The sequence below is a fragment of the Amphiura filiformis genome, chromosome 3 (genome assembly GCF_039555335.1).
Source record: "Amphiura filiformis chromosome 3, Afil_fr2py, whole genome shotgun sequence".
In the NCBI taxonomy this organism is placed as follows: Eukaryota; Metazoa; Echinodermata; class Ophiuroidea; order Amphilepidida; family Amphiuridae; genus Amphiura; species Amphiura filiformis.
The window spans coordinates 52,507,132-52,519,735 of NC_092630.1; the positions used below are offsets into that span (position 1 = coordinate 52,507,132).

At 35.5% G+C, this 12,604-nt stretch overlaps 1 protein-coding gene across 1 annotated transcript in view; it reads right to left on the reverse strand.

Annotated features, from left to right (window-relative positions):
- Positions 1 to 3,617: 3,617 nt before the first annotated feature.
- LOC140148703 (dystroglycan 1-like) overlaps positions 3,618 to 12,604 on the reverse strand; it is a 92,556-nt gene continuing 83,569 nt past the window's right edge. The window contains 2 exon segments of the mRNA XM_072170745.1: positions 3,618 to 7,457; positions 7,851 to 12,603. Coding sequence (XP_072026846.1) covers positions 12,074 to 12,603 — 530 coding nt within the window. The 3' untranslated portion in view covers positions 3,618 to 7,457; positions 7,851 to 12,073.

Sequence of the window (12,604 nt, forward strand, 5' to 3'; positions counted from 1 at the left end):
TTAGGCCTATCTCTTTCAAGTTTCATGGAGAGTTTAAATTCAAATTTCTCAACTTGCTCAAATTTTGTTAAACCACAGGCCTACCAAAGGCACTTCAACACACATTGCTAATAATTGATCATGACATGATGACCTATTTTGCGATGTTGTAGGCTACTTGATTTGAGTAGGTCCCCTAGCTAGCCCTATACCTTTTCTGAAACCTTTAAGACGGGAGGCCTTACCTTTGGTTTTGATTTTAACATAATTCAAGCAAGTTTGAAATGTTACCCATGTGTTGACCTTTACGCCCTTGGAGCCATTCAGTATTCTTGTAATTTTTGGAAAGTGCACTTTGTCTGAGTTTTAAAAGCTTTTAAAATCTTGCACTTTGGTGATTAAATGGATTCTGTTGCAATTAGTGGTGGGTTAACCCCTTGGTCAAAGGTCAAACACCGTATGAGAAGATATGACCAGTGTAGGCCTAATCATGGTAGGCCTACTATATCCCTAGAGATAAGCCACAATTAACATTGTAAGACTAGGGCTGATCCATAATTGATACAGATATAGCGCCATCATCACAATAATTGTTTGAGCGACATAGATGATTAGGAGGCAGCAGATAATATAGCTGAGCAAGGTAAGATGGTTTGTGAGTGCTTTTCTTTGCTGATAACTGGTGTATTTACATTACGAGCGGTATAAAATGAAATTTATGGAGATGTAAAATTGTCTAGAACACATGTAGGTAAGGTCGAAGTTTATACAGGGGTAAAAGTTTGCTAAAACATTTAAAATCATTTCCCTAAATCACTGAAAGATTAAGAAAATATGATCTATGCCTATATGACTATACAACTGTAATAAAGAACAGTTTGTACTACCTAGAATGAGTTGTTACCTATGCAACACAGCAAAATGGGTCATTGTCCATCGTGTCCTGTTGATGATGACACTTTTGGTATGTTTCCCTGGTATTTAGTCATTCTAGGTAGTGCAAACTATTATGTATTATACTTGATATAACAAGTGGATCTTCATGGAAGGAGTTTCAATTTAGATTTTTATTGCAATGCATGCCACACATCTTGATTATTGCTGGCATCTCAAGGGCCCACACGGCCCTGATTTGGTAAAATGATCTAACTTGAAATTAAAATCGCTGTTTCGAGAAAAAGAGCTTTAAAGTTTGAACACTTGACATTTTTCTTTTTGAATACAATAGATTATTAAACAGATCTTATAGAAAATATAAAAATCTCATTATTTGGTGGCATGGTGGTGATTTTAGGATATCACCAACGGAAAGAGCGCCCTCACAATACCCATGATATGGATATCCAAATTTCAAGTTAAATCGTTTTACCAAATCAGGGCCGCACGGTTCAAACATGGAAGAAAGAGATGAGAAGGAACCACAACGAACGCATTCACTTTGTCCACTCCCTTTACCGACATTTAGTTGACATTGTTATTCATGAGGATTTACTTTGATCAATACCCCGCGTTAAATAGGTGATTGGTATTGTATTCCATGTATTTGCATGTCTTCTGGAGCGTGTGTGAAGGATGATTTGAACTAATGACCTTCCGTGCAAGCACCCTATAGGATTTTCTCTGGTGACGTGATCATCGGTCATTGATGGCCTACATCTTTTTCTTCCATTTTGCCCAATTTTCCGAACTTTGATGACTTTTTTCTCAGAGTTGGCAGTCTTTGGCACTGAAACGAGTTAGCTAGTTCCGATTATACACATATAAACTATTAAATTAAACAGGTTTTATGTACCGGACTCAACCGGAACATTGTGCATTATTTAAGAACATTTTACATCTATTTTTCATCGAAAAAGTCACCAAAATCTTACCTTATTTGCTAAAGATGAAACTCAGCAAAAAACGACCGATTTTGATTACCTTTTCGATGTTTTATAGGACAATTTCTACACAACACGATCAAGAAAACAGTTTGACTGTAGACCCCAAAACAAAGCTACTATACATGTTCAGAGCATCAGTGAAATTCCAGAATCTTACTTCTGGGTAGCGTTTGTTTGTTCGTGGATGGGTTTGTTATACATTTTTCCAGTAATGATTTCGCCAAGCATCGATCGCGGTAAATGGATTATACATGAAAGGAAGTACCATTGATAGCTTTTCTTTTCATGCGTCAATAGATAAGCGGATTAAAACTTGGCCGATCGAAGTCGTTGTGGTTCCTTCTCATCTCTTTCTTCCATGATGTAAGTTGTTAATTGAAAGGGATTGGCATAAAGATGAACACTGTTTGTTTTTCTTGAACACTGTTTTCACATCTGACCAATGATTAAATCCTTTCATGGTTGGGTAAGAAGTTGGACTGTACCAAAATCTTTCCTACAAGGTACAGGGATGCAAGCAGACCTGAAGGAAAAAGCCTGAAAAGTGTGTGAATCTGGGCCAATTCAAAACGAAACTTATCTGTAAATAATATTTTCCCTCTAGCACTTTCCCTTGTCTTTTGGTTTACGCGCTTAAGGAAAGGCCAATTTTCAGCCCTTTTTTCCAGCCTTTTCCTCCATATCGTATTGTTTATTTTTGTAATGTCGTTTGTTGTAATAATTTTCATGGAAATAAAATATGAATATAAAATGAAATAGACCTATGTACAATAATAACACCAATGTTATTACAATATGCTTTATTTGTTATTATGGGAAGGAATTTTGATTTCCGACAGACAAATCCAGGATCCACATAATTATTTAGTATTTTTTTAAAGTGCTCTCCAATGGAAATGGCCAGAAATGTTGATGTTTCTTTAGTGATTTGGGGAGGGGGGTAATGTTGTGTTTTATGGAAGGGCATAGTTTGGGTGAATTGTTTATCAAAAAGAAAAGAATTAAACACCTACTTTGCTTTTGAAAAAGAAGAATACCAAAGATTAATGTTTTTTTTACAAACCATGAATATCCCTGGCCTACTGTATTGTTTGAGAATTGAGTCCTATGGGATGGACTCAGATGCAACTGTTTAAAACGGTCTCTTTTTTTTTTTTACATAATGAGCCACTGTGACTGAACGCAATGACATGTGACGCTGAAATTTGGTCCACATGTGTAAAGCAAATAAGGCTACCCATATCTTATTACAGGTTTGCATTTCGTCAAATATTTTTCGATTAATATTAAAAAGTATTTAGGGGGGAACTTATAAGTTGTGGACCCTATATGATAAAATGATTTTTGTCTGATCTCAATCCCAACTGAGAATAAATAAACACACACTAGAGATTTGTATATCACAATAGAAAGGATGTATCTTTATTACAGTAATGTAATATGCCAGCTACAAGCAAGGTTACCAAACCAATAATCAATGTAATCAATAACCAATCAGCAATAATCAATATCATTCTAGGCAAGCACAAAGAGTTTGCTAAATCTGAAGGAGGAAATAAAGTCGTATCCACAAGGTCGGACATAAGTCACTTATTTATTACCGGTAATAAGGAACTTATGTCCGACCATGTGGATATGACTTAAGAAAGCAAAGAAAACAAGCAAGCAAGCAAGCTACTGAGGAAGCTGGGTGTTTCATGTCTAACAGGTGATTTCTATTTGGGTTGGTTTTAACAAAGATTGAGTATCTTTGGTTTTAACCACAGAGACTCAACCCAAAGAGTACAGACTCAAAATTGTCCCATGTGTAAATCCACTACTTTGGTTTGTCGCTCAGCGAGGGCAAATAATGTACCCCTGGCAATTATCAGCTAATGGCCAGAATTGGAACGATAATTGGTATCTTAAAAGTGTGAGTGTCACAAAGGTTTGCACATGCAGCACGACATTGTTAGGCAGGAAAAACCTATGTACTTGTGGCCCCTGAACATGTTTAAAACAAAACTGCCTCTATAGCAGGTATTGCTTTAAGTATGTTCAAGGGCCAATGACACATAGGAGGTTATTCCTGCACAATGACGACACGTTACACACAGAATGCAAACTACAGCGCACTTTGAATCACAGTTTGCCAGGTGCATGACAAAATAATCCGGAGGTACTAACGCAACTTGCCCTCCATTTAAGCAACACACAAACCAAAATTCATTTATGGTGGAGTTGGTACTCTTTGGTGTTTCCTCATTGGTATTTGACACTATCTAAAGCAGAATTTGACAGCAGATTCACATCACACCTCCCTAGAAGGCAAAGTTCAATCATCTCATCGTGGTGCAATTAACTGACCATATGAGTTTCAGATAAGTGTTTTGTACAGTTACTGAACTTTGCATTCTGAGGAAGCAACCATGTGGACCCTCATCACTAGTGGGGTAAGCATTTTACAAGAAATAGCATAATTAAGACTAATTTTAAATACATAATGTACAGTATCAAGAATAATGTAATGAATTCAAAATAAGATCTAGTATTTCTTACGAAGCACATTATTGATAATTTGAAAAAATAGGAGTAGCAAATTGTTAGGTTTGATTTTCTTGAATAATAATTAATAATCGGAAGCAATTTGCCTACATATTGATTATCCTGAAGTAAATTTTAAAGCTTCCAAGAAAATAATAAATAAATAACATTTGAATACCAAGCAATGTCCAGTTCACAAATACTGAAATGATAAGTTTTGAATTTCCCGCCAACTTGGCATAATATCATCCTGAACGAAAACAAATGAACAGTATTTTGTTTGACATTGTTATGTTTTGAAATACATGATAGAATACCGCAATGTGGAAACACACTAACAATTAAAAATATATCAACTTTGTTCCCTTGCATCGACTACTTCATCATCATTTGGATTTATTAACTATTGTTTATTATTTATTTAACTACTTGAACATTATTATTACAACATTTATAGAGGACACAGATGACAGAACTGCATAGAATTTAGGGTCATGATTTCCAATGTACCGTTTGTCAAAGCCGGAAACCAATTCAAAAATGTCAAAGTCATTTCATTTTTGTTGAAAATAGAGAAAAACTTTTTGAACTTTTTTCATAAAACAAAATTTTTTCAAAATGTAACTTAACAAATAACAAGTTAAGGGTGCACCATTAGAAGGTGTACTGAAAGCTGGGGTCTTTTTAACAAAAGGTTGCATTTTGTTTTCTTTCATTTTTCATGTATTACTGTATTCAAAGTTAGGTAAACCAACTTTTGTTTGTGATAGTAGGCAAAAGACTTCCAGCCCCACTGGAAATCTAATGGTGCATTCCTGAAACCTGATCAGCTACAATTTGGATTTGATTTTTCAAAGAAAAAGTGGACAAAATAGAATAGCCAAGAACCCAACCATGCCAACCCAACCATGCCAACAGAAACAATTATCAGAATCTTTTTTGGTTTAGTCAAGTTAATGCAATAACGATATACACTCAGACAAACATCATAAAGCAATAAATATTGACAGATTTTCTTTTTTTTTGTCATAATAGAATCTCTTTTGGTCACTACATACTTATTATAATAATAAGCGTAAACTACTTTTGGTTTCCATGATGAATGCCTATTATCTATTTATATCTGGTTTGTCCAACAAAATGAATGGTAATGGTATATATATATAATTCTACAAAAAGCAAGGTTACATAATAGTAGAGGAGTAAAACAGCACCTTTGTAAGTATTGAGAGAAAACAATGAGGTCTCTTTGTTTTGTTCCCTTCATTAATTTAAAATGTGACATGATCTACTCCACGATGGCCAAAGGAGGCATTTTTGAAAATTGAGTTACTATAATTATCACCTTATACAAACATTAGGCTATCATATACTGAATACACCAAAGGTGTAGCATACTTGATTCTAAAGTTTTTGTGATGAATATTTTCTAATGTATTTTGTTGTTTTTACTTCATATTTTTTGCCCTTTTCTCAATTTCAAATTTGCTGACTTTGGCCACCGGGGACCAGATCGTGTCACAAATATCAGTGAGCCTTTTATTTTCCTGCCAGAGTAAAAATAAACATATTGATAATCATAAAAATACATCAGCATCGTTGGACACCATAAATAATACAATTTGATGAGGGGACTGTTTGTTCCTTTCATCAACATGTCTCACTGTGACCTTTGACTCATGATACAATAACGCAGAAAACGTGGGTCACATTATCATCACTAAAATTGGTAAAAAGATCCAAATTAAAAGATTGACTTGCTGTAAAGATGACCCAAATTAATCAAATATTACTCTACATCTGCTGTGTTATGGAAAAGTTATATTTTAATCTTCAAAGTCAATGTTCACAAATCCACATACACTTGTGTAATAAAATAAAGTCATAATCGCTGTATGTGTATGAGGTTGCAATTTGTTTATAAACATAAGTTTGTAAGACTGTTGAAATTTGGAAAAAAATTAAGAGAATATTTTATTGTATTCCAACAGAAAAACGGGGTCATCTTTACAGCAAAGACCATCTGTAAAATGATCTACCTCTTACTAACTTGTGATACTTTTACAAAATCCAAGTGATGAGGATTTATCCATACCTGTGTCCTGTATTATTAAGGTATGTAGTTACAAATCACAGTATCATGGTAACAAAATGCTTAATAACTTCATAGCACATGTGTGGGTTTAAGTACAAATAAAATATCTTGTTGAACCCTAGCATAAAATAATATATAACATAGTTACATGTGATTTAAAAATAAAATACAGGGAAAACTACGGTACCTATGTTGAGGTCTTGTAGCATATTTGTACAATTTACAAAATGATTTTGTATTAAGCAGTTTTAGGACTTCAAAAATCGCACCTTTGAATTTATTAAGATATCATAAAATAGTAATACAAAATAGTGCTTTTAAGAAAGATTTTTAAGAATTGACTGCCAATCTTTGCTATATTTAATATGTACCTTTGAATTTGGCAATAATTTTAGATAGGTTGATCTCAAAACAAGCGCAAGGGAGACAGGACCAAGAACTTTCATGTTCGTTTTGTGATGGTATAGCTCTGTGTCATATTCAATTAATATTTGTACATCCATATCAATACAATGCACTTGTTGGCTCACATAATAGCTTGGAGTAAATACCAGACTCATCTGAAGTGGAGGTCACTTCAAATCATCCCCAAGTCACATGGTTAAGGAATGTTCTCTGTATTCCTAAACCATGTGACTTAGGGATGATTTGAAGTGACCTCCACTCGAGATGAGTCTGGTATTTATTCCTAGCAAGTATGTAAATAGAGACACATGTAGCAGCCGAAAAGTGCATCCTTCTGATATGGATGTACACATAATGATCATGATAAAACCTAGCAGGCTGACATCACTGCAGCTATTGAATAAACCCACTTTGATCCATTACAGTTAATACTAACCTATCTAAAGATATTGCAACTCTCTGAAATTGACCTACACCTGGAAAATGGGCTATTCCTGTTGAAATCCATACAACCCTTATGGAAAACATGACCTTAACCTCCCACAAGGGGTGTAGATTTCAAATGGAGTCACCTACATGGGGCGTAGCCAGCTTTCTTGGTCAGGGGGGCCTGATTTCAGTTGCATTGAAATTGCAACATGAAATTGTTGTTTTTAGAGAGACTGTACATGTTTTCGAGCTTCCAAAAAAGGCTTTATTAGGGCGATATGCGCGCGTAGTGCGCAAACAAATTTGAATTTGACACTATTTTTGCCCATCATCGAGACGAAAATTGCTTTATTGTGACAATTGTGACAAATTTTTGTATTTTACACTATTTGGGCCCATGATCGGGGTGAATTTTGATGCAAAAGGGGCTCCTTGCCCTTTTTCTTTTCCTTTGCCCTTTGGTCAGAGGGGCACTTTTTTCTTTCATTTTTTGTCAGGGGGGGGCAGTCTGCCCCCCTGGCTACGCTACCGGTCACCTATTCAGGTAAATCCATTTCAAATTCACACTGCCTGTGTGGGAGATTACAGTCATGTCATGTCTTCCATCAAGGATGTGTATGGATTTCAACTGAAATAGCCCAATGCATGACAGAAAAGTTTGCTTTGAGTTGCTTGCTTGATCCATTTGCAAGTCAATTTCCATCCAAGTTAAACATTTTGTGATTATCTTAATGACTAGTTAAAACAATGAGTTGAAACTTGGTGTACTCTGTCCAATCTGAAACAAGGGTGACATCAACACCATATCTATGCTTTGAGTGCAATCTTTTTCGAAAAGCTGTGCATATGAACACATTTGACTTCAGATGAACAGAGTAACGATGATTTGGGTATGCCAAACCATCACTGCTAATTATGTACATGGCATTGTCTCCAACAGATTGCCAAAAGTTGGCAATAACCAAAAAAAATTGATTTATACATGTGTCTTTAAAAAGTTGTGTGATTATATAACTTAAAATATATTGACAAGTTTTATACAACGCTTGTGTCCCATATCATACATAACATGACAGCAAATTTATCAAATGGTGGATCAACAGAATGTTACAAAAACGGGAGTTTCAGTTTCAAATAACAATTGTGATTTGTGAAATACAATGCTTGCGTCCCGTCTGCTTTATGAAATAATAGCCTTTCATCAGCCAACTGATCAACTGGTTGATCAAAAAGATGGTACAAAAACAGGATGTTTCAGTTTCAAATAACAATTGATTTGTGAAATCGGAGTACAAAGTGATGAAACCAAAATACAGCTAAGCTTTATCAAAAATCAAACACATGCCAAATTGCAATGTGATCAAAAAAATCAGTTGGAAGTCGGAAATATTGATTTTGAGATATAGCCAAACAAAGGAAGTATTTCCTTTTGTTTCCTACTGTTTCGGAAACTCTGTAACTGCTCATATCTTTTGAACTGGTTGTTCAAATTCAGTTGGGTTTTCTGCAAAATGTAGCTTTGCAAATGCTGTTTACAATCCTATAAGAAACTGAAAATTGAGTATGTCTGACTTCAGACTGATTTTGCTTGATCACACCACAATAATTATGATAACATAAGAGAACAATAGGTTATCCTTCAGAATACCTTACCATTTTCCCCATGTTCTGTGCATACGTGTGTTCATCGTTCTATAAAAGACCCGCATTGAAAGCCAACAGTGGTAGGGTATTCTTAAAGAATTCCAAACAGTGTTTAACTTTATCAGATGCTGTCAAAAGTGGTCAAAGTAAATATTGTTTCTAATATCACTTCAATATTGACTTTGGCCATCATCTTTAAAGAGACTACTTATATACGTACAATTTCTGTAACACCTTAGTTGACTACTTGAGCTGAATTTACACTTGATCACTCAGTGATGAGCAGTGAACCAATCGTTATCCAAATCAGCGAAAAGCACTCTTCCTCATTGGTCACAAAATGGGCTATTCCAGTTCAAATCCATACACCCCTATGGAAGACATGACCTGAATTATCTCCCAAACAGGGAGTGTGAATTTCAACAGGAGTCACCCATACAGGAGTCACCCATTCAGGTGTGGGGGATTAAGGTCATGTCTTCTATAGGGGGTGTATGGATTTCAACAAGAACAGTCCAATACTTCACTCATCTCGCAGATATTGAGTGTAAATCCACGATATTCTGTTATTGCTTATGATTACGGTTGTGTCGCTATCCTGGGAATGGAATAGGCTGGGAAAAAACATTATGCTTGACCAAAAAGGTACGATACAAACATGTGTCAAACAAATTCTTATATCTAGGATCAGACTGGAAATTAAAAAATTAAAAAATCAAAAATTCAAACCATCTGTCTCATTTTGGTTTTGTTTCTTCATAAAAATTATTTAAAAATTTCTAAAGTAAAAGTCCATTAACAATATTAGATGTTATGAGAAGCTGTAAAAATAGGCCCTGTACATAATATTAAAACAAATGCTCATTATTGAAACATTTAATAATAGAAGCTCTAGTAATTAATAATATTGAAACGATTACTCTTATGCAATTATTACTGATTTTAAATTCTTGGGAATTGTTTTTTGTTTTCTTCCAACCTCATGTCACAAATTTCATTAAACTACAACAAATTCACCTCTTTCTCTTTTTCTATATAAACAAGTGTCCTTTTTTAGGACATTTAAACAATAACATTATAACAAGAACAATAACATGGATATTAACAATAATAATACAAATACAAACATTTCCAAAACAAATGTCTTTATACAGGTACTGCTGAAAATGATCATTTTTAATCACCATTTTTCTTGCATCATCAATCATCATCATCATAATAAGGTTAAATAAATATTTCAAAAGTATCAAAACATTATGATCAATAACATGATCAAACACGAGATCAAACATCTCACTGTGGTACAACCACCTAACAACCAAACTGTAAAATACAAACGACCCAACGTCCATTTCTAAGTGAACTTGAAACAATTGTATCTGTATCGTTTTCATAGCACATAATATATGCTGATCCTGTTTTTACTTTTCCACCTACAAATAAGGTGACTCTCTTACTTCCTCACTGTACCTTCCATTTCCAATTCCCATAAAAATCCTATAATCTATCCCACAATGCAATGTTTGGGTAGTACTTCCACTTGTGCACGGAGATGAGAGTGCTAGACCTGGAAAAGACTATTTCTGTAATTCCCAAAAACTTTCTACGAGTCTATTTAACGAAGAGTCGTGTTGATGCAAGACATCGTTGCTGCACATTTAACGTGTGCAGAGTCGATGTGCGTATCAACCAAGACATACTTACAAAGAATTCTGGGTATTACTGAAAAGGTGAATAGAATTTCCTCCTCTATCTATCCCATAATGCACCATTCCACCAGCGATATTCTCATACCCATGTTCAAATGCCGCATTTAAACTTGCGCTCGGAGATGAGAGTATGCAACTCACTGGAATAGGGCTTGACTGGATGGATATGGGAGTATGGGACTGAGGTCTACTTGCACCTGTGTATGGCAGCTATATTTGATATGCACAAACATGTCTTCTCTGTCATGCATTGGTCTTTCCTCACATCTTTCCTTTACGGCTGTGTGATCAGAGTAAGCAATGCCGAGTTCAAAGTTAAAGTACAAACCATTGCACATAATAACCAAACTTTGGCTGTTGCAGGATGGGCTAAAAATGGAAGCTAACCAGTAATTAATGTACAAAAACATCACACTATTTATTTAAAGCACAAAATCAGGTCAATGTTTGGCTGTATGTTACATCAACCAGCTTGAACTTTTTTTTTTCACTACGAAGCAGAAAGCCAGCTATTTTGTTGTTTAAAACAGTCAAATCAATGTAAGAGAGAGAAGTGCTAGTGCATCTATTAATAAAATGCAGCATACAATGTATAAAATTTCATTACACAAATTGTTAATTACAATCATTTTGTACAATTGAACATATCGAATTCTTGGAGCACAAACCTAGTTTAGTGCTTTTTCATATCTGTCACTTACACTGGACTACATTACCTTTTTGAGATATGGCGGACACAACAGAATGGCGCTGCATGAATTGTGTGCGCCATACTTCGTAAAAGGCTAATGGATATTGGACCATCCTTGATTGGACATTTCAGAAATATACTGCTGTTACTTATCTGATCGCAGTACACATGAAGTCTGATCGGACAGTTCAGAAATGTGTTCAGAAATATCGGTTACCCTTGGCTTTGCACATTACAATGCTCATAGACCAGAGTACAAGTATTTAAGTTTAGAGAGCACTTGACAGGTTTGCGCTCCAAGCAGTCCATATAGCAGGCCTGTGAATCCAATAACCACCAATCTGCTAATTGGATCACTGTCAGACAGAGATATATACCAAAATGGATGACTTCCTTCAAGGTGTTGACGTGTGAATCACAGCGTCTTTAGGAAAATGAGAGTGCAGTTTCTACAACTGAACTAATTTTCCATGTCATGGTAGCAAGGAAGTGGGTAACCACTTATTCTAATTGACAACAATAACACCTCTCTCCCTTAATTTAATTTGTTAACTCAGCAATATATCATATTCAGTAGCTGTTATTATAAATATGGGTCTACTTTACAAAAATCTTAAAAAAAGAAACTTTTTTTTTTCACATTGTTTTTTTTGGTAAATATTTAAATATTTTTTACTACAGATACAAGTGCTTTGTAAAGCACATACAGTAACGATTAAGGTGGTACGTACGCAGGGGGCGCCCTATATGTAGGAGCATTTCCTGGTCTTGAGTTACGACTTTCTGGAGGTGATGGGGATAGTGGGGGTGGGGGTTGGTATGGAGGGGACCCTGATAGGTCAACCATAGGGACTTGCTGCCTTGGATCTACTTGCAGCGGTCGATTGCGTGAATTGTTGATGTTTGTAAGGAGAGGCTGTCGTTGCGGCTCTGGGGAGTATTCAGGAGGGGGCAATGGCGGCTTCTCGTCCCTCATAATAAGCGGAGTTGTTGATGATGGTGGTTTATCTGCATCTTCCAACTCATCTGCAAAGATAATAGGAATACCTTTGTTGATGAATGTGTTCTGATCCTCGTCGGACAGTTTGCCCTTGCGATTTTTCCTATAGAGAATGAAGATGATTATGCCGGCTATCAATAGAATAATAGCTATGACGACCGCGGGTAACACCGTACTGATCCATATATCTTCCGAGGTTTGACCACCTTGCGTAGGTAGTTCTGTAGGTGGTGCTGTAGGCGAGGG